General features: G+C 42.9%; 1 protein-coding gene across 2 annotated transcripts in view; it reads right to left on the bottom strand.

The window, feature by feature from the left end:
- ankrd50 (ankyrin repeat domain 50) overlaps positions 1-19,246 on the bottom strand; it is a 33,050-nt gene extending 13,804 nt beyond the window's left edge. For both annotated transcript variants that reach the window (XM_063876477.1, XM_063876478.1), the window contains exons 1-3: positions 19,032-19,246; positions 16,707-17,812; positions 4,557-4,789 (exon numbers count right to left, since the gene is read on the bottom strand). In XM_063876477.1, the coding sequence (XP_063732547.1) occupies positions 4,557-4,789; positions 16,707-17,212 (739 nt within the window). In that variant the 5' untranslated portion in view covers positions 17,213-17,812; positions 19,032-19,246. The remainder of the gene's footprint in view (positions 1-4,556; positions 4,790-16,706; positions 17,813-19,031) is intronic.
- Between the last annotated feature and the right edge of the window lie 3,976 nt (positions 19,247-23,222).

Below are 23,222 nucleotides of genomic sequence, written 5' to 3'. Positions count from 1 at the left end.
ATTAAGTGGTTTATAGAATATCTAATCATTTTTCGAGGAATTTATGTCTTTTTTGGGAGCGGGGGTGAGGCTTACTGCCAGAACTTTCCTTGAAGGCCACTCTTTATTTAGGAGCTTAAGTATCTCACACAGGGAGTTTGGAGCATCCTAATTTCATAAAATGATTTGACACTGCGATTGCTTATTAGCTCCAACACATTGTACGCGATAGGCTAAGGAGGCGGGACATCTCTAAGCGGTTAGCCAATCACAACAGAGCCGGCCAGCTAACCAATCAGAGCAGACTGGGCTCTGGTTTCAGACAGAGGGTGGCAATAGGGTGCAGCAACACATGGTCCCAGGAGAGACACAACATACTAATATAAACCTCAGATCTGCACAATTGGCCCCTTTACATATAAAAGGTAACTTGACTTACTGAACAGCAAAGAATAGGTAAGTATGGTCAGGCTAAAAGTCATTATTAAAATCATATTGATATCCCAATTGAGTTCAGAACCAACCAAAGTTAATTTATGTCTTTATTATTATTACTATTTATGAACGAATGCTGAAACTCCCAGCCCTTTCATGCTCTTCTCCCTGCTACAACCAGGACAGGAGGCTACATGCACACTTATCCACTCGATTAACAGTGATTTTGACAAGCGTGCACCATAAACAATATTGGACAGATGGTAGCCATTACAGTCCAGCGATGCCATCACACGATGAAAAGATCCCACACTGGGATAAATCAAACGCTACGGGGGATTAGGATTCAATTCACCCTGTAATTATTGTAATTATACCATAAGTGAATTTGAAAAATGATGCAAAATGGAATCCTCAAAAAGCGAAATAAAATATATTGAATTTGAGAAGCTCTTTGAGTCCGCACAACATAACACCTGTCTAATCTTAAGATATCATCGCCTTTATGAGTGAGAATATGATGAGAGGCTAAGGTATGAGCTGCTGAAAACGATGCATGTCTGAGAGGCTGTTTCTATTTAGACGCCCAACCCCTCCCCCCGACATCTCCCACCTCCACCCCGCCCTCTTCTCCCCCCCGCCCCGTTCCCTTGCTCTCCCTTCTGCCGGAGGCTTTGTTAAATTGGCACAGATTCTACCCCGGCTCCCAACCAAAAATTGCTGCCTAAGTGTTTCCACTCCGCTACCTCTAACATGGCCTTACAGTAGCACGGCTCACAGAGGGAGTGTGTGGAGGAAAAGCTGCTTCTGCTGTCACTTGGGACACCAAGAAGCAGCTCCAACTGCAGTTCTTTCAGTCTCAACACTGCATTTTAAAGTCCATCTCAAAAGATAACAAGACTTCATTAAAAAAACTGAATGATCAGACAATGTGAGTCAGCCGGGGGTATGCACTGCAAAAATTCTTGTACTCCTCCTCACCAACAGAACGCTCTTTGTTTGTGAGGCTTTAGCCGAGCGGATGCGAGCGAGGCATTCTGCCGCTGAAGTCAGAATGCCTCCTTCTTCCTGCTCGGTCTCAGAGGTGTTGAAAACTTCCCAAAGCACATTCCACTCCGACAGACACAAGGAATAACAGTTGAGCAAGGAAAAGGGGGGGGAAAGGCATCTCTTTTAGAAGAAAAACAGTCCAATTGATGCATATAGTGTGTGTCAGACTCAAGGGAATTACAACAAATCAAAGACGACTGAAACTCTTAATACTTTTAGAGCTTTTTAAAGCATTCAGTCCAGCAGCTTTTCTGCAAAGCGACCCTCTGGTTAAAGGTCATTCCTCAAGCTCTATCCACACTATATTCACACAACCACAAAGTTCCCATCACCGCAGACCAGAGTATACTGGGAAACCCACACAACCTCCACCCCAGACAAAATAGACTGCTCATATAAAATAAGAGTTGGCTTTCCACAAAGCATGAACGTTTTTTGGCCGGTCACTGACTTGCAAACAATACAGAGGGTATTTTTAGGGGCCCTCAATTTGATATTCTGACGGTTTATTTTAGGTCCAGTGCTGCAGGAATCGGGAGTATTCGCACTAATGTATTTATAATAAGGCATACAGGCTAATGGAGGACGCGGTAAGTGTGTTACATCCGTTTATGTGTGAGGGGGGGGGAAGCCAAGTCTAGCAGAAGAATTTCCAGGGTTGTACTAAAAGCGAAATCTAGACAAAACAAAGGCGCCGCCGAAAGCGTCAGATGAGGAGAAAGGAGGAGGCGTATAGAAGGTCTGCAGGAGCATCTCAGCGCACAAACTCAATGCCATCCAATGAGACGCTGGAATAATAGAAGCCATCACATACAAACAAAGCGACTTCACTTAAGCCCTGACCTTCACTCCTTTTGAACGGACGCATCTCATCTGGATGTGTGAGTCTGGTCCTCTGTTCAAACGACTCGCTCTTTTTTTTAAAAACCAATTGGAATAAGAGCTTGACGAAAGATTGGCCATCATCAAAGAAGCAGTAAAAAGGGGAATGAGATGAGAGCCAGTCCCAAATAAAAAGAAAGAAAGAGTATAAGACTGTAACTGCTGTTTATCAGATCGTTCCGAGATGAAATTCCCCTTCAAACAGAATCAGAAACAAAATCAACGGACGGCTCGTTGGCTCGCAACACAAGAGGACGACCGGCAGATAGGAACTCACAGAACTCCATGAGATACTCTGAAGCAAGTTACACATCAAATGTTCCTGTTAGCATTTACATCTGTGGTATATACAGCTATATATTCCCTGGGGGAGTCCACTGTCAACTTGATGTGCAATGCAAACGAAACCTGGCCATTTGAATCTGTTTCAGGCCAGACAAAACACTCTCACAACAACCAGAAAATCCAATTTAATGCAAATCGCTGCTGAAAGGAAATCAAATATTAAACGTCTCCACCATCTGTTTCGTCTGTGGGCTTAAAAGTTTTGGGAAATGCAGTAAGGATGTTTTTGAACTACACTCTGATACCAATCCAGAATCTAATCTAGCATGGGCACCTACGTGGAGGCTTTGATGTGAGAGGGACGCGTTGCTGGGCACGTCTCTGCGATTACGGAGAAGTGGGCAGCTTGCATCGCAGTCGGTTTGTCGAGTTAGATGCATGACAAGATTCAGAAAGAGTTCTGGTATCCTGAAAAAAAAAACACAACTCGCTTTCTAACTGCCACTGTCAACACTGATCAGATCTACACTTCACCACCACCAGTCCGACACCTACACTTAAGACTTCACTTAATCCCAAACCCTGCACCCGATCATTTACAAACCACTTTTCAAAGTACAGTGAGGAGGTACGGTGTGAACCCAGGACAATCCTTCTGATGAGAGATGCTCTGATAATGCTGACACTGAACTGCATCGTGAAATTATACTAAACCAATACACAAAGTACTACTTAAGTAGTGTGTAAAGTAATCTGGACTCACCATGTGTTGGTCAATCCATTTGAGTTTCATGTATAAAGAGGTAAGTGTCTTACTATTTTAGATAGGAACGGTGTGTAGATTCAACAGGTCCCAATACACATTTTGGAATATGTTTGTGCCAATATGCAGTGTACAGGCCAAAGCAACATCTGGGCTCAAATTTGTTAAAAAAAAAGTCTACTCAAATCTATATTTTGGTCATGACATTTTGACTGAAGTAGTGGGTAGTACAGATAGATAAAACCCTGCCCTAGTATTCAAATCTGTATATGTTACTTATAACAGCATATCCTGTATTTAAATATATATAAAACTAGATCAAACACGACCAAATGGATGTTTTGGAATAATTTTGATAGGCCATAGTAACATTTGGGCTAAAATAAGTACTATATCTATAGAATGGATGTATGTAGTGTATATTTTGGGATATTTATATCCATTATGCTATGTTGACAACAGGCCATCGTATCTGGGCTCAATTAACCTCTGTTCAAATCTACATATTTTGCTAATGAACACTAAAGAATATTAATTATTAGGACACTTTGGGCCAGAAAAGAGGTTAAATATACATGAAGCTCACACAGCCTTGAACCTGTTTCCTGCCTCGACAGAAACCACTGTGCACTGCTGGGATGTTACGTAATGTTTTATGAGCTGAGGGCACGAGAAGCTCCCACACTCAGAGGGTTTCTGGAAAGGTAGCGAGGGCTCACACAGCAGTGCGAGTCTGCGGAGGAGTCTTCCTCCCACACACTCAGGTTCTTGATTAATGTAATGCCAGCTTATCACCACACAGGAGGCTGCTGGCTGACAGGGAGATAATAGCAGCTGGTACACTACCGATTCAGAAGACATCAAGGAAGCGCTGCTGCTTCTGCGTGGTCTGCAGTGGTGACCCTATCGTCTTTAGGCGTGTTGTGAACGCTCTTTGCATCAGTATGAGTCACTGCAGGCTTTGTTTGTAACTGCTTTTCTAATTCAATGCATCACATTTACACACAATGAGCTGCCATTAAGCTGAAGCATGAATGAAGAAGGGTGCAGATAGTCTAATCCATCAAACAGTCACGACACCTTAAATCAATTATTGGGCCATCGCTGAGGGAACTATGACCTTAATTGACCAATCAATTACAGACGGCAGCCGGCTGTTTACCTGTGAAGAGCTTAGTGATGGCCTTGTTCTGTCGCCGGGCGGAGCAGATGAGCAGCAGCCAGGGAGGCAGGAACTCGTGATGACTGGCCAGGAGCTCTGCGATGGTCCTGGGGGAGCCGGGGGGGGATTTCTGCTCCCCCTCGCCTAGCTGACAGCCCTCATCGATGGAGTCCACCAGCAGGAAGAGAGACTGCTGTGGGGGCTTAATGCTCAGCAGAGGCAAGAGGACACACCTGAGGACAGAAGGGAGGGAGGAAGAGAAAATGGTATCATGTTTTTGATTGCTTTTTTACTTTTGTTTAACAAGCATTTCAGAGAGACAGCACTGGTCTAGACAGATGCCGGGTACATTTTCTTGCTTGTACAAGTAGTGAAGAATATGTGGAGCCTCACAAATGAAAAGGTTGTCTAAATGAGTTAACTATTGTAACCCAATTGTATTTCCTGTGAATGACGCCATTGTATTTCCTGCTAATGATAGCATTAGGCTACTGTCGTCATTAGCATCCCTAATGTAGAATTAGAATCACATTTTCACTCTGCTTGGCGCCAGCGCCTGCTTAAAGTACACTTATTACATTTGGATGTACTGTTAAGTGTCAACTTTAATATCACACGTTTGTATTTTCATTAGGGATGAATCATGTTCCCACAACCTCCAGGAGGAATGGTAGGTCAGGGAATGATTACTTTAGTCTCCTCTATTCAAGTCCTGTCTGCACTGAGTAGATACTTGGGGAGGGACTACTAGTCTGCCAGAGTTACTGTCAAAATGAGCTTCAGTGGCCATGTTTGTTGGTATTTTTAATTGGCTGCGCTAGATGTTAATTTGTCCACAAGCTGTACAACACTGTCTATACAAATGTAGCTCAATAGAACAGCTGTTTTCTCAAGAATTCACATTGTTAAACTGAAACTCTGAATCAGAAATACAGAAATCCGAGGGTGAAATTGGTTTTCGTGACAGTTGTTACATTATTGAGGTTATAATGTGCTATGAAAGATAAAATAACATGTAAACATAAGAATTGAAGTCCAATAAAAGATGAAAAAGGAGCCAGCATATTGACTCAGAGTGCCTGGTGCGATGAGGGAGGGTTGAACAGGCAGGATGGACTTCCTGTGTCGCTGTGTGGTGCATCTTGGGGGAATCAATCTCTCGCTGAAGGTACCCTTTAGCCGCATGAAATACTACAAAACATAAACATGCACCTGCTGACCTTCAGTGATTCAGACAGTGAGGCTGAGACAAAGAGGTCAGGAGGAAGAGTGTTGAATCCGGTAAATTGGTCCTAGTGGTATTACTGTTTTGGTTCCTGGTGGGGTTTACTTTGTCCAAGTGAAAGCTTAAGTTTGAGAACAGTATCATGAGGTACAAATATAAATAAAGGTCATCGACATGAGTAGTTTTTGGTGTTAAAATGTGTTGCAATCTATCAGTCAGTCCCAGCTCCAATTCAGATAACAAATGACCCTGTGCTGATACCGCGTCAGTCTTGACTAAATATCTGATGTGTATTCAGCTCTTTACATGACGCTTAACACTTTACATAGAGTTCACTTTCAATTGGCTTCAATGTCAAGTGTCAAAAGCCTTATATTACATACCAGGGATTCCCGCAGCACTTTACAGCTTAGGCAGCCGCCTAAGCAACACACGCCTACCACCTTAATTAAGGTCTTCCAAAAAAATGATATATATAAGAGCGATATTCGCCGTGTTACTCTGTCCTGTTTTCTCTCATTCCATGCCGTGACCACGCCAGCCTCCCTCCTCTGAAGAACGCATTTAAAAAAACAATAATAATAAAACCGTCATGAATTGGAAACCCCCCCCCTCCCCCCCACAGAAGGCAACGCCCCCTCTCCCCCGACAGTGTCTGTACTGTGCAATGTTGATTGTATCCGAGGTGCAACATGGTGAAGAAGAATGTGATTTTCTTGGGCCGTACCATTCTCAATTCCTCAGTCTCAATTGGTCGGGATTTAAGCGTTTAAATATGTCTCCATCCAGCACACATTGCATCCATTAACAGGCCCACTGCGGATGCTTTGAGCTCGCAGAAATATCCAGAGTAGATACAGCCATCTATTATTCAGCGGGCTTATTTTATTTTATTCGACTTTTGCCCGAGAGCAAAATATTTAGCCTCGAGTTTTCATCAAAGACGTGAAGAGGAATGTGTTGAGCAACTATCCTGACAAATACACATGCATGATGTTGTCAAAGTCAAACAAACCTCCCTGCATCATACGGTAAATATTGATGTTTAAATATGAAAAAGCCATTAAAACCAGCCCTGTGGCGTCCAGAGATAAAGTAAACATAAAGTATGGCATTCTGCATCAAGCATCGCATCAATATTCAGGCGAGCACACAAAGATATACAACAGTTTAAATGCTACATTAGGCTTTTAGCATCTCAATACTGCAAGCTAGACATGTATGCATGCTCCAGTGCTTGTGTATCACTTCACATACTGACGCTCACTGACGCTAAACAGCTAAGCAGTGCATTTTCTGTTCTGTGGTGTGTGCTGGCAGGACCTCTGTCACTGTTAAAGGGAGCCGTAAGATGTCCTTTTGGGGGAAAAGTCATCACCCAACATTCATAAAATGACTTAAAGCTCAACTGGCCGTGATAAAGAATCTAAAGACGTCTTATTAGAGACATTTTAATGTGGGTTTAGGTTAATTAAACACTTAAAAAGAAGCTGAGCAAATCAATTAATTAACATGAAAACTTGACTCGAGAGAGGAGGGACGGCCGCAGTGCGTCTGATTTGCTTTTCATTTCAGGGGAAGATGTTCAGATTGGTCACCGACCCGATGATGGGAGTCTTCACCTAGCACTCTTCCCTAATGGAGCTGACATTGTCATAAAAACTGTTTTAATGAGACTTCCTCTGGATGCTCAACAGCCTGTCACTAAGCCTGTGCCATTTTAGGCTTACATTTTTACCCTTAGCTCATTATCTTTAGGGATGGGGGCGGGAATGGCAGGGGTGACGGTCTGTGTGCTTTCAGTTCAAAGTACTGGGACATACAGAAGAGGCCATTTTTACTATGTCAGTTCCTTGACTACTACACAGAAGTGTTAAAAACCTTGTTTTACATGCCAGAATTCCCCTAAATGGAGTAATGACATCATCATCTGTGATGCTAAGTACTAATTGAGGGCATATTCTGCTCATTTTCAGGTATGTATATATGTCTCTACTGTGATACGTTTCCATGCTTTACTGTTAAACATTTCAGATAATTCTCATCCCAAGTCCACAAAGCCCAAGGCAAAGTGTTCCATTAACTAGTTTTGCCCCACAAAACAGCCTCAAACCCCAAACTTTTCTCCCAGGCAGTTTGAACCCTCAGCGGGAAAGAAGTCAGTGCAAAGTGTGCCCAACCTTCACACCCGGTCGTCATGTTGTTCAGCCTTTCAGAAACAGAGTCCATCACTCCATATGATGGCTGCGGCCCACAGAGAACCTGCGGCGCCATCTGGGAGCCGTGCCAAAAGGAATATCCATCCACAGGGGTGAATGGCTGTGTCTGAGGCCGTGTTGCCTACTGAGACAATCAAATCCACGGTGACAGCAAGTGGGCAAAACAAAGAGACATTCTTCTCCCACAATCCAGCTACTTTCGGGCTGTCAAAGAGTCAAAAGACAAGGGGCTGCAGACAAAGAAAACTCCCCGGGATACTAGAGATGGAGAGAAAATAAGCTCGGGAAAAGCTGATTTAGTTTGCCAGGAAAAACCTGCGGCATACCTGAGCCAGAAAATTAAAAGCGATTCGGCCACACACCGTTGGGTTGGACATTTGTTCCAACTATTTTCCTTTTTTGCTCAAGTCCTCGACATGCGGCTCAATTGTTGTCATTTGCTACCTAAAACAAGAGAAAACGGGCCAAGAACTGGATGTGAATTGCATCTACCAGGTCCTTTTGTGTGCATAGTGACGCTCAGTGAAGATGTCTGGGCCGACAGGGCAGCACCGGGCACGGAGCCAGCGCCTTACAAATTTACACAGCTCATTTTATAGAGCGGGCGTAGATCCCTGAAATCCATGCCACATACTCAAACATCACACACACATAAACGCTGCCCAGGATACAGCCCAAGCTCAACATAAACAGACGTTGAAATGTTCAATCCATGTCCGGCCTTGACACCGCTCTATTAATAGAAGAGAGGCCAACTGGTGGAGAGGAGCTTCAGACGGACCACCAGAGTGATACTGACAACCCTTTCCAACACTATCAGCAGAAAACTACAGAAACTTTTCAATAAAACAAAACCCAATGTCTTCATTCCGCCTGTCAGCGTGTTGGCAAAGTCAGGAGAACTTCAACAAGAGCTGAGTCATGCAAGAGACAACTACCTTTAAGATTCCTACATTATGCATAAGTGCAATCATGTTGTTCTGAGTAATCACCCTGATGCGGACTATAAGATTGATGGGAGCGGTGCTGAACAGCCCGGCCCGCACGCTTTAACTGTATTACCTCCGCTATATCAGCCATATGCTCCGGTTTCCTCCTCAATCTGTCATCATCGCACTCCACTTTTATCTGATTGGACATAAAGTCTAAACCTAAAAGGCTTCATTACACTTTATGCAAAGTGGTTATGAATTGCATTGAAAAAGCTTGTTTTTGCAAAGCTTTTTATAAGTCAAGGGTTTGATGCGGAGTGGTTACACGGGAGCAGAAATGCAGTTATGTAAGGGGGGGGGGGGGGGGCAGACATATTTATATTAATTTGTGCTGAGAGCCTTTCATTACGCGGATAACCCTCAGAGAAACTTGCAGCGGTAAAAAGAGTTATTTTTCATAAAATACAGCACTGCCCATTATAGCCGTTTGTTAAAAAGCCATTTAAACTTAAATCGCATCGTGTCTAAAGAGACAGGGCTTCAAAGTATGCAGAAATGTTTTCACCAAGTGCACAATTTATCAACATTTCCCCAGACGTGGAGCTACTCTGCCCACATTTCTGATTTTAGGGAGTTGTTTTCTACATGAGTTAGGGTTGAGTTATGACAGGCGGCTGCTGTTTGGAATTCGAAGAGCTCAAATGCTGATCAATTCCTCATTGAAGACTTTCATCTCCTCTGTTTTTAGCCCCACTTGCTGGCAATTTTTCGTGGTCTGTCGGTCGGTCGGTCGGTCTACCACTGTGGTTCATAATTAAACATCTCAACAAATACTGGATGAAGTACTACGAAGATTTCCACATGATGTCCAGAAGTTGGCCTGGAATAGCTTTGTTTACTCGTTCTACATTACAGGACGTCTTTCATTTTCTTTGCACTATATTCCTAAATTAGGTTCTTGTGCAGCTACATGTGTAAGGGAAAGGTTTACAAGTTGTTTAATGTATGCGTAATTTTGGTACTGGCACCAGTTACACAACTCTTTTTAATATACCCGGACCAATTCTCCAAAAGCTGAACTCTGAAGCATGTTGCCAATCAGGACACACCTACGTCAGAAATGAAAAAGTAGATGTTTTCCCCCCAAGCTGTCAGCAACACATTACATCATATTCTCACACGATTGCAAGTATTTAAAAAGTGCTTGTTTCTGCGGTTCTGTAAACATGCTGGACAATGCAGGAATCTGATCTCGGCTTAATGGATTTGCACAATCAATTCTGTGCTAGTTCCTGAGCAGACAAATGCCTCCAGGCTGTCTGAGAAACAATGTCCCGGAGACTGCTTGGTCAGGGGGAAGAGAGGTGCGCGTGAGAGCCAAAATCGTACACAAAAACAACAGATGAGCCCAAAATGGAACATCGCAATCAAGCCTAACTACTATCATTGAAACCAAAACTTAGCGTTGCTATCTGATGACATTTGAAACAAAGTCTTATGATGTTTTTTGATTCTAAACACCCTGTCATGGGACGGCTCACACAGTGACCACATTGTTGTTGTGAAGGAGAGGGGCTGCATTTGGGAGTGTTGTCCATCTTGATATCCAACCAATTCCCCACCCTTCAATGACTTCACATCATACTTTTGCTTAAAAAAGATGACTCTCTCTTTTGCCATTTCAAGTCAATAAATCGACCTAAAGTTGTTGATTCATATTTAATGAAAAACATTCACATCCAGCCTCGTCAATCACCAGTCAAACTCCTTAACCCCCTCTAATGCGGGCTATAAATGATTTGCTAAAGTGTAAACACTGCACGGTGTTTCTGGACAGTGCACATACCTAGGATAACTATTCCAAGCCCCCGAGCTCTTCCCAACCCAGACGAGGTGTGCATTCCTGGCCGCGCTATCCAATACTGTCAAAGGATTCTGAAATTTCATCCTTTTCAACCCCCCTTCCCTGTCGCCCCGCCGACACACTCCTGCCTCCGAACCGCTCTCTGCTCTCCTCACACAACTGTCTTTGTGTGCAAAAGCCTCAACACATGAATGAATACACACAGTCCTCACGCATTTCAACACGGACAAGTAAACCTGCAAGGTGTCCGCTGCCAGCCAAGAGAGGATTTCTGTACACGGACCAAAATCCAACAGATTTCTGAGGAGGAAAAGGCAGCAGTGTGAGCTGAACGGCAGAGATGGCGTATAATACTAATAGATCTGGGATGTGGTGATACCAGAAAGGCATCTCAACTATACCATATACTTCAACACACCCTTCCTTATTACCATTCACACACTGGTTTTTACTCAGGAAGGCAAACAGGCCATCATGTCGTGTTTTATCATTGCCAAATTAACATTTTACAAGACTAACGCCAGAATGAGGGGAGCCCTATTGGTGCTATTTGGTACTACGGCATGTACTGAAAATTTCCCCCAGTTTTGGCATGGACTTGAAGAACATGGTGATATCGTTAAATAGTATACATCTTAAATTAAAAGACCGAAACCCAAATGAGTTCAACCAGATTCTTACTATAAGCAATGGGATCCAAAATATGCAAGACAAAGAAGAATAAAAGGGCCAGAGGTAGAACTGTTTGGATATTTCACAGGAGAAACTCTCACTTGGAAAAAGGTGATGTCACATGTTTATATCCACCAATCAGAGCATGGCATTTTTTAAATCAAAATTGTAATGACAGCTGTGTGAGTGTTTGCTTTTGTTGCAGAGCTGCTGTCAATCAAATGGGATCAAACCACACCCACAAAGTCTTTGTGAAGCAGATTAGCTGAGCTTTAAAGTGATAAACTCTACATAAATATGACCTAAAAGATGTTTCTTTCCAATATGTTAATCATGCAAATAAAAATGCCAGACATTTACAGATTCTAGTGACTTAAAAGACTTGATTCTTCTCTAATTGTAAATGGGATAGGGTACTTTCTGGTTTTGGCCTACAAGCTAAAAGAGAGAATACATTTCAAGCCAAACCTCGGGGTTACAGGAACATACGATGGGTATTTTTCCATATTTTAGTAACCAAACATTTCGTAGGGAGGATTTTTCAAAGCATTTCAGGCGCCAACAGAGCTTTTAATTTGTTTGAGTGGTATAACAATAATATGAATGAGTTATGTCTGCCCACACAAGCATGTAGGCACATCAAAACACACACACACACAGTCACACACACACCATCCGCCTGTGGTGTGGAGACTGAGGCTGGCCTAAGATTGCTGAGTCATCGTTGCAGCCGCACCAGTACTGCTGTTCCTCCTCATCTGCTCCACTGGAGTCGATGCGTCACACTGGGAGCCTTTTTTTTTTTTTTTGTTCCTTAAACGTGGCCTTAATCTGCAGAGAGTTTTCCACAGCCGTGCACCACATGAAAGGCACGGGCCGCTTTCATTTAGCGTCCCCTATACCCAATAAGCAGGGCCGCCCAATGTGCAACAGTCACAAAGTCAACATAAAGAAAAAAGCCACAAAGCTCCCCGGCATACTCAATAAAAAATGGGTTTATTGAAACTGAAATGTGTCCTAATTTGAACTACGGTCAAAATCAGACAAAGGGGGACTATAAATACGTAGTTTAATTTCCCGTTTGCCACTAATCTCACATTCTCTGAGGGTTTTCTTTCCATTTAGGTAATCATTAGATCTCAAAACGTTGCTGTAAGTTGGAAATGTCATTTGCTGAACGACCTTTAAAAAGCCAAACAGTATTCATGTTCACTCAAGGCTTTTAGACCAGATTTAACCCTGCTTCTTTTTCTAATTAAATACCACTCATCTAAATTATCAACATTTGTTTGGAACGAATAGAATGTTTTACAAAGTCTCATTTGATGTAGCAGCCAGAAAATCCCCAAAAATTCAATCGTTTTGTCGAAAATCTGGACCGCAGTATCAATTTCTTCCGCTGACACGCTATGGGAATAAAACACTGCCAAGTCACTTCAAATTTCTTTCACAAATGTAAGCCCAGGCCATTCATCACCACTGAAGTCCGTGCCCTTTACAAAGAAACAAAAACTTGTCCAGCTGCAATTCTAGCCTCACTCATGTTCAGCCCAACAGCAGATCAACATAAGGTCACACCTAGACTAAAAGGCAGCTTTGTCCAATCAGCAAAAAAAAAAAAACCCTGTTGCCTTTAGTTTGACCCACATGCCTGGGTTAAATCCACCTTTTTGAAGCCAGCTCTTTTGTCCAGAAGAGAGAAAGTGAGGCATGTTGGATGGCAGGAGGCTGGCTGTTTAAAATGCAGGAGGACTGCAGTCAAAACACGGTGGTGGCGGCCTTTGATAAAAACCAAGAAAGCAATTAATTAAACGGAGGAATGTGCTTTGGCTCTGTCCACAAATAAAATCCTTGATGGTACAATACAAGTGTCAAACCCTTCAGATAGTACAGCACAACGCGAGTAAAGGTTTTTAGGTTTATTGTCGGAACAAGACATCAGCTTGTGCTGAGGTCTTTTATCTGGCTCATGACCTTTGCTGGGAGGCGTCTGCCAAGGTAATTCAGCACATTACTGTTTGTAATATATGAAACACATGCTAGTAGAGCTGCGGGATATGGACGCAATCAATACAACAAGATGGTTTTCCATTCAATACTAAAGCTGCAACTATGGACTGTTGTGTGGGTAATTCAAACTATATTCTCTTTGTATGATTGATTAATGGATCAACAAATACTGAAAATGCAAGTAGTCTGTTTTTATAGGTCGAGGGGGGAATGCTAAGTGCCATTTTATCAAAAAACAGTCCAAAAATCGAACAATATTCACTTAGCTATCACCAGAGATGGACAAAACCAAAGGCATATTTCCATTTGAGAAGCGGGAACCGTCCCATTTGTGTGTGTATTGTGTTATGGAAGGAAGGTAATGTTTTATCATTGATAAAAAACCCAGCGTTGGGCAGAAAAACATGCCGGGTGAAGGTCTTGCACCAAACCATGGTTAATAGAGTGGTGCAGGAACGAGTCATAAAACCCGGAAGTGAGTTAGCATTTTACCACTTCTGGTTCCCTCGTCTCAGAGTCAATGGGATTTCTCCATAGGATTTTGTAAAATAACTCAAAATAAGGTCTGTAGTTTACACAAATTTAAGAGACTGGTGATTTTTGAAGAGTTTACGTGTCTGAAAAACAAAGGTTGAATAGGACTACAGAAGTTGTCGAGGACATTGTACGTCAATACGTCGAACACTCCCGCTAAGTTTGATAGCCCTTGTTGAACAGCCATGACTTCTAGTTAAATTTAGTGTGGCTAAAAGGAAAAGCTTTGTGAAAACATAGAAGCGTGCAAAAGTCAGTTGAAAGGATCCTAAGGCGGCGTGACGTTGAAGTCCTGCAACCCTGCTGCTGTCTGTAGTTCGTTTATAGCATACCGTGAGCATTTTGGATCTGCCGATAGATTTATGATTCGAAAAGGATAAAAGAAGGGCAGACATGTGGAGATTATCCGGCTGAACCAAACGTGCATTTATCAAACGGGTTCGTTTTCCACAGATCATATTTTTTACAATATTCCAAAAAGATCCTCTGGAGAAATCGCATTGCTTTTTTATCGAGGGAACCCATGCGCAGCTTACTTCCGGGTACAAAAATATGTGATCCCTGCACCATTCTATAGGTATCATTTTGTATACATCTGTATGTGTTAGACAGTGTGCCCCTATTGATATAAAACCCAGCTTTAAAAAGGTCTGGTTGGAGACATACAGATGGGAAAGTCAAAGATCAGGTTGCACAGAGCGGACGTAAACCCGTGTCTGAACCAGTTTCTATGTATTAGCACAAGCTGGGTGATTACTATCAACAAACACCCTTGTTTGTCTTTGACTAGCCTGAAGAATTTGACGGGGCTTCTTGCATTCACTCACTAACTAACATTTGGAATCACAGCTGGAAGGAAGTTGGGTGGGGGTGTTGAATATCTGTGTTAAACAAGGCCCTTAACTCAGTGTATAACTTTTATTGGGTAAAGTACAGGCCAGAATATGCTCCATCAAAACGAGGTATGCAATTTTTTATCCCTGCTGTAAATTAAAGGTCATAGAGTGGGAATGATAATTAAGATTTACGCCCCTCATTTTCTTTTATTCTCCAAATGTCACTGCCAGAGAATCTTCCTGGGAGCAGATAGCATCTAGAACAGCAGAAAAGTTGTTGGCATTATTTGTGTACAATGGTGTTTTGAACGCTTTTACACCCGAGATGGCGATAAGGCATCTGCGGAAGTGCTTATTTGGCTCGTAAACAAAAACAGGCTGGGGCGATAAGCACGGTGTCTTTGTTGTCCGCAGATTTCGGGCTGGAGGATTTTTGCCAGAAGTGATGCTATGATGAGCAAATGTGACTGCAAAAAAAGGCCCCGGGCACTAAGCGTGACACAGAGTGAGAAGCAGCTGGGTTCAGGGTCTGGTTCTGTCCCTACGATAACCTGCCTTTCATCTGAGAGGGTCAGACCGAAGTCGGTAGAGGCCACTTGATTTCAAGCAGATGAGAAGAGGACCGCTTTACTTCCTGGGGACAAGTGTGTTTTAGAAAAAAAAAAGTTGGTTTGTCGAGCTATTAAAAATTATTTATCTTGCTGAACGTTTGACCTCCCCCCGCGTCCCCCCCGTGTGTGACATGTTGAAATGGTGGAATAAGCACCGCCAGATGGCCAGACTAGAAGTGTGAGTGTGTGTGTTCAGTGCTGCATTCCAGCCTGCGTCGCATAGCCTGCATGACCTATACACTGTAGACGAGTCGTGCAAGGAAACCACACACACACACACACACACACACACGTTCAAAGCCTGTGCCTACAACAACAGTTCATCTTGATCATGTTACATGCCCGGGCATGGTGCTGGAAGTCCACAGGTCTACTGTACTTCAGTTTCACACGTGCACTTCATCTCTCTGCAGTGCAGCGGCCCGGCTCCGTCAGAGAGTGAGTCAGTCGCAGTTCAAAGCGTCTTCCTCATGAGTCTCCGGCCACCTGAGCCCCTGCCTGCAACTTTAAAAATATCTGACCTTTCTCAGATCGGAAGCCAAGCAGAGAGACAGTCCCACCCAGCATGCCACACCGGGGGGGGGGGAACCAACAAAACCGTGACATCAAATAAGTGGAGAGGCTGCTGAGGCGGAGCTATGCGATGAGTGTGAGCAGTCAAAAAAAATAAAAGGGGGGGGGAGGGGTGCATCGGGGTCAGGAGGTGGAGAGGGAAGGGAGGGGGGAGGGGTTGGCTTTGCATTTTACATTTCTAGGCAAACCGGATTCCTAGATTTCAAACACCACCTGGAACCTGGTGTTGTAGGTACACATTTGAACGCCTTATTGTAGATTAATATGCCTCTAAAAACAAGTAGATGTCAGGGGAAGATATTAATATGCATGCTTTAGTTCCTAAAAATGTATCCTGCAGGAGATTTCAGGCAGGAATGCAACAATGTGTTGTTTTTATTTGCACTCACCAGACAATAACTGTGATTTTGTTTCAAACCACAGATATTCAGTTGATAATGACTTCAAACTGAATAATACTCATATTTGGGAATCATCTTTTTGGTCCTTTTACTGACATCTCCCTCAAGGAAACAAATACTTATCAATTAACTCAGCATTGATCGACTCTTCATCAGTCAACACTTCATGGATTAGTTGCTCCTCTGTCTCAAAGTGTGCTTATCGGTGGCAGTAACTGATAGTAAGGAGCAAGAAATATGAAGATAGCAGCGTGTGTGTGTGTTCGTCCTTACCTCTTGAAAGCCTCCGTGGGGTTCCTCTCACACTCCCCGGGCTGCAGTGTGCTCTGCACAGCTGGGTCGCGCACCTTCTCCTCGTACCCCGGCACCAGCCCGCTGCGGCAGATCTGAGCCACCAGACCCCGAATGAACCCGCCGACGCACAGTGTGTCCGAGTCGTCCGCCCGGCAGAAGTGGAAGGCCAGGCTCTGCTGCTGCAGACCCCTCTGCGTCCCCTGCGCCGACGTGGGCCACAACAGCTCCGTGCCCAGTGCGGTTTTCCCGCTTCCCGGGCCCCCCACCAGCAACACGCCCCAGGAGCTACCTGACTTTGTGGATCCTGCTGTCAGAGTGCCGGGGTTGGACGCACCCCCGCCGGGCGTCAACGGGGGCTGTTTACATGGAGTGCTGGTCACCCCATTGAGGCTGTTGGTTTTCTCCTGGAGGCAATGCTGGATCTTATGGAAGACCCACTCCCGGCAGTAAAAGCGCTTCCCCTGCAGCAAACTGGTTTGGGCCATTTTGATCTAGTGCTGCTGTTCCGCCTAATCCTCCTCTTCATAGGGGTCCCTTCATTCTGACCCTCACATTTTCAACTCCAGCAGAGGTCGACAGTAAATTCGAACATCCATTTTGCTGGCTGAAGAATCGGAGAGCCGGTTGCAGTGTGTCCGTCCTCGGTGTTGGTGTTAACAAGAAGCCGGAGAGAACTTAAAGGAAGCTGCTGCAGATGGCAGGAAAAGCAGACGAGCTATGATGACAGAATATCTAGGTCAAAATAAAAAAAGGAAATCAAAACTGAGGCTCAAACCATAGATTTTCCACCAACTTCTTCCACAGCTTTCCCACTGGTTGAACTGAGTGCTCCTTGTTATTATGAGTGTGTTGCTTTAGCATGGCGCTGGGCATGGCAGGGCACCCGGCTCTTGAGTGCATCCACTGGCAAACTCGAGCCACCGCCGCTTGATACAATTAGCCATGGGAGCTGCTGATATATTTCCGCTGATGCATTTCAGATGCTACCGAGGGTGACCAAAGCGTGTTTCCATTACATTAACATGGAGGGGACTGCCAGCGCCAAGTCAATCGCTCCAATAACATACTCAAGCCTGGCTCTTTCCCTGGAAAACAGAGACAGAATGGAAGGCTAAATTAGGTCACATATTAAACCGTCCAACTCAAGGACATTGTCGAGGCTTAAAACAACATTAGAGCCAAGGGTGAAGTGGTAAACAAACATTCATATAAAGAAATCTGCACATTCATTAGCTTGTCCTATATACGCTGCAACAGTTTGCACGTCCTACAAAGAAAGGGTTGACTCTATTCCTGCAGATACAAATAAAAAGGTGGGTACTGCAAGTTGTTTTCTGCTGCTTCCATCCTCCACATCACTGCCTGCAACTCAATTCTTGGCAGGGGTTTGTCCAGTTTCTCTAGTCTATCCACTGATCCCCCCTTCCTTCCTATGTGGCTTTAAATCCCAAACAGTCCACATCCGTCCTGAACTGTAGAAAGGGGAGGGGGGGTCCAAACCAGAGGACCCCCTTTTTCCTTTTCCTGCACTTACAGGTCGTTTACATGGGTGGAAGTGAAAGGCAACCCACCTAAAACAGGGGGTTTAATTGCTTTTAAAGTGGCAGTAATCTTAGTTTAATCCACAGGTATGTTATACATGATAGTCCTGGATCAGGGATGGTGTAAAATGCAATGATGATGATGAGGAAGAAGGAACAGCCTACAATCTAAGCTTGATTTCCGATGCTTTTTCGGCTAAATGCATTTTTTTTATGCAGCTCTTCATCACAGTTTTGTGCTGCTTCTCTATTCTGGAGCAGATGCAAATATTCCCCAGTCTCTCCAGTGAAGAAAAACACACACACACACACACTACACACACAGTGTTGCTGGCTACTTTGTACCGCTGCCAAATAACAAGCTGCGATACATTGCCACCTTTCTGTTTTTCTAAGGCGCTCCCCACCTCCCGCAATAAAACACATCAAGGGTCAGCTGTGTTTGGATGCGAAAGGCGACACATTATCCATCAGAGCAGGCGACATGAATTCACCCCGGTGACTGGGAAGCCAGCACAAGTCTTTTGTATGGCCGCACAAACCTCACCCATTTCAGATACAATTTACACCTATGGGGGCTTTTTTTTAAAACCCGTCCACACCAGCTATCAGTTGCATGCTTTAAGGGGGGAAAACCCTAACCTGTCGTGTAACTGCAGCCAAACAAAACTGCTCCTTAAACAACTTCAATTTAAGCCAATTGTGGAGCGTTTCACTGTTTTCGGTACAGTTTCAAATATCTCCCAAACGGTTTTCCTCTCACCTCTTGCCTGGTGCTCCTGCTGTTTTGTGGGGGTTGCTGTTTCCGTAGTCGACACCCCTTTATGTCCACGTTAAAAGCGAAGGGTTCACATACATTATTTGTCCTTTTCCTCCGGTGCAATTCAAAGACACAATCTGTGCATTTGAGCGACGGTCATGTCTTTCTTTGAATCGCTCTTTTCTGTCGGCGTGGGCTCCTCCTGCTGCCCGACACAGCTCCACAGTGAGCCGACTGACTCTCCGCCTACAAACACTTCAGCGCTGCATGCAGAGCACACACACACAGGGAGCCGCGCGGTGTCTTCTGGGACATGGAGTTGTTTACCTCGCCTACATAATAATATCCATTATTTCTCAAGATTAATGAAGATTCAAAGGATTTAGTGTCATATACACAATAGCTACACTGTTGTTTTGGTAATAGACATTTTAAATCCCATGTAACTCCAATAATGCAACATATGTTATACTTAAGACATACAAATAAACACAATTATATAAAAAAAAAGGAAATTAAATTAAAGTAGTGCAAGGGAATAATGCAAGGGAAATAATGGCACAAGTAAAATGCAAAAAATAAGTTAAATGCATATAGGTAAAATACAGTCAAATAAAATAATCACAAAATATAAAATTGGATATTCTGCACTTGAATGAAATGTTGTAATAATATATAATAAGACTGTAAACAGTATGCAATTGTATAGTATCTTCCTATACATAATTATAAATGGAAAGATGTCATAAATATACTATAATATTCTTGCTAACTACTGTATAATACATATTTAAAAAAAACGTAATAAAAAAAAGAGTTAAAGCCCAGCGTTGGGATTATCATGAATACAATATGTATTATTTATACATTATAATCCTTTAAAAAAACATATGTTTGATAAATAAACAAATTGTTCCCTCATAAAGCTCATGTGTAACTCGCCTATGACGTATGCTAATGTAATATTTAAAGGCAAAATGATCAGGTGTTTTTGTAATTACATCCTATATTAGAAACACTAGAAAGGCAGTCATTTTATTTATCTATTACTTTATTACTGCTGTACTTTCAACAGGTAAAAGGTAGATTGAAAAAGAATTGGTTTTCAATGATAAACCACCTCCTAAATATATGTAAGCGGGACTTCTTGAAAAACAGCATTAATACTGAGCGGATTATTTTGTGGAAAGTAAATTGATTGAGCCGACTGAAATGCTTTATCAGTCTCTCTCTCTCTCTCATAAACATTCCCCTCTGTTCTCTGTCCTTGTCCCTCGTCCATCTCAAAGAACATCTTAAATCTTGTTTTAAAAATAATTGATTAAAGGCAGAATCAAAACCACAGCAACTGGCTTTTAAAACTGATATAAATCTGAGGAACAAAGTAAGAACGGAATCCAAAATCTGATTGGTTAGACTTCTGCATCACTGTCTTTGCTCATGGCTCAAATCAACTTGGTTTTCACACAAGCAAATAAACCTACAGCCTTAAAAAAAGTAGATGCAATTGATGAGAATATATTCAACATGGTTCTTTGATGTTACCCTGAAGTATATCTTTTGGACTTGGCATTAAATGCAATACTAGTTTCTTCTTTAAACACATGATGTAACATTTGTTGGCATCCTCTTTTTATCCTGCCTAAGGCCTTTCAATTCAAGAGATCCCGTGCATTTGAAACATCATCCATGGTTGTGACAAATGTGTTCAAACAGCACCAGAGATTTATAATACAACATTTGGCAGGCGAGCAAGAATCTGCGTAATGATATCTTCAACGCTTCTTAAGGAAAGTTATCATTTAAGCAATACCACAAGGACAATTTACTATTAATGTACCTCCTTATATCATTCCGCAATTATTCGTTTATGGATCATCTGGAAATTGAATAAAATAATTGGAAACATGTCCAGGTTTTTCTCACGGTCCAATCGTTACCTGTGATGGGTTTCAAACCGCACAGCTGATACGCCAGATGTTGTCATTGTTAGGGAGCAGCAGGCAGATGTGTGTTTTGGAATTATGTTTGAGAATAATTGGAGGAAGCTTCCCACTATTTTGCAGCCTTATTATGAAGGCGTATAATATCTGCTTTTATTTAGCCATGTCCAAAGATTGGTGCTGTTTTTTCCTGAAATGAGAGGTGTTTGATTTCATGTTTGTGTCTTGTTTTGTTTCAATACAGGGTTGGGGTTAGTTTAATTTGAAGAATTTGACTTTGTTTGCTGTGTTTCTGCTGCAGCTGCAGAACAAAATGTAATCTGTTACATAACCTTAGCTAAAAAATGAGCAAGTTTGAACACAAAAGCGAGATTTCTTTTTAAATGTTCTCCCTTCCTTCCAGCAGCGATGCACATGGGGCTTACAGGTTGATGTGTTTTGATCTAGCTGGAGGCTGCTGATCTTACAGCTTATTTATCGCTCACTGAGGAAGGCCTTCAGGGACTTTTTCTTTGAGGAGTAGCTGCAGTAGGTTCTAATAACTGACACTGCTACCTGCTCACATGAAAATAACACTGGCTGAGTCGGTTTGCACTTCCAATCCATCTTGCTGCCACCCGTGTTTGGGGTTGGGCTGTAATCCGGGTAAACAATTATGGTTAGGCGTCACAGAAAGGATTGGTTTGGGATCGGGCTAAGGTTTGCTTCAGGTTAATGTAAGGGTATGGAAACAGACTGCGACATAACCTCTGACAGGACAAAAACATAAAAGCGGGTAGCTCCATGTTTTATGCTTCAGTTGGACATTTAAAGCACTTAAGATAAGACTTTGGTTAAGGTCAGGATTGACAGTGACCCTTAAAACCCGTTGTCTAACCGTTGAGTATGCTGACGTATTGTTTTACATCGACTAAGTGAGAAGAATGACTGTGATTTACACAACTTACACAACCAGCAGGAGAGGGAGGGTTTGCAGAAGGAAAAGATGTGTGGGAGTCTTGTTACAGTCTCAGAGTAGTATGATGATAATGATGATGGTGCTGCAGAAGCCAAATGTCAAATCCAAAACGCCTGAGTGAGAGTTTGTTATGGCGACCAACGGCTCCAATCCCAACCAGGCAGTTATGGTCCTGCTTCCCCCTGGTTATTATAGTGGAGGAGCAGGAGCAGCCCCCTAAACAAATTTCCTGGCCTTCATATACAGAACATCAGCATCGGCATATACTGTACTTCTCATGTGTCTCTAAAACTTTTAAATTGCTTCTCCCTCGAAGTTTACCAAAAAGAACATTTCCATTTACGACGTTGTAATATCAAAGGAACTGCAAGCTACACTACCTACAGTATATGTGTGCAAACCCAACTGTAATGAGCTTTAGTTTGATAAACTCCCTCTAAACACAGTCATTACTGAGCTCCACAAACATATAAGAATCCCCTATTGGAATATTGTAGGAAAATTATAATGATCCCCATTGTTAGGTTTATCGAAGAGCCAAAATAAGCTCTCTGCTGAGATATTAAGAGTGTTGGAAACAACAGTAGGAGGCTTGCTGATTGGGGAAAACAAAAACACTCTCCCTCTACTTACCAGCTTTTAATTCAGTCACAAATCAAGCTGATACTCCCGCAGAGGGTTTAAAACAGTAAATATCACATCAAGGACTCACGTAGTTCGAACTTCCTTCGCTGAAAACTCAAAGATGTTGATGTTCATCGGGTTTTCGATTCTGTCTGATGCCTAACCTGTTGTTACCATGCGGGGCAAGGAGCGTGGAGGTGCCCCCTGTGGAGGCAGAGAGGAGATAAACAAATCCATATATTGAACCGCCCTCCAGAGTTATCACAACGACGCATCGACCGCCCATGATACTTCATCTGCTCCTTCACAAATAAGCAAGAGGACGACGGGAGGAAGAAGGACAGTCCGGGTCTTTTATTTGATGTAATCTGCAGTGAATGATTAATTTCTTCCTCATTGATTTGTCAATCAATGGGTAATCCCTTAAGAATTCATTGCATGCTATCGTCAGGGGGAAATCTACTTTGGTTTAAGACCAAATACTTGAATGACATACACATAAGTGTGAGTTGTATTTTGTGTCTGGTGCTAATTATCAATAGTAATGCTAACAAGCTAGCGCTACGATGGTCATAAAAGTAGAAAATAAATCCTAAACTTCAACCAGGTAGCATTATCATTGTGAGCATGTTAGCATGATTTTAGCATTTAGCTCCAAGTACAGTTGTG

This window comes from Eleginops maclovinus, chromosome 23 (assembly GCF_036324505.1).
Source record: "Eleginops maclovinus isolate JMC-PN-2008 ecotype Puerto Natales chromosome 23, JC_Emac_rtc_rv5, whole genome shotgun sequence".
NCBI classification, from domain to species: domain Eukaryota; kingdom Metazoa; phylum Chordata; class Actinopteri; order Perciformes; family Eleginopidae; genus Eleginops; species Eleginops maclovinus.
The sequence above is the reverse complement of the archived record's forward strand: the minus strand, read 5'-3'. Positions and strand labels throughout refer to the sequence as shown.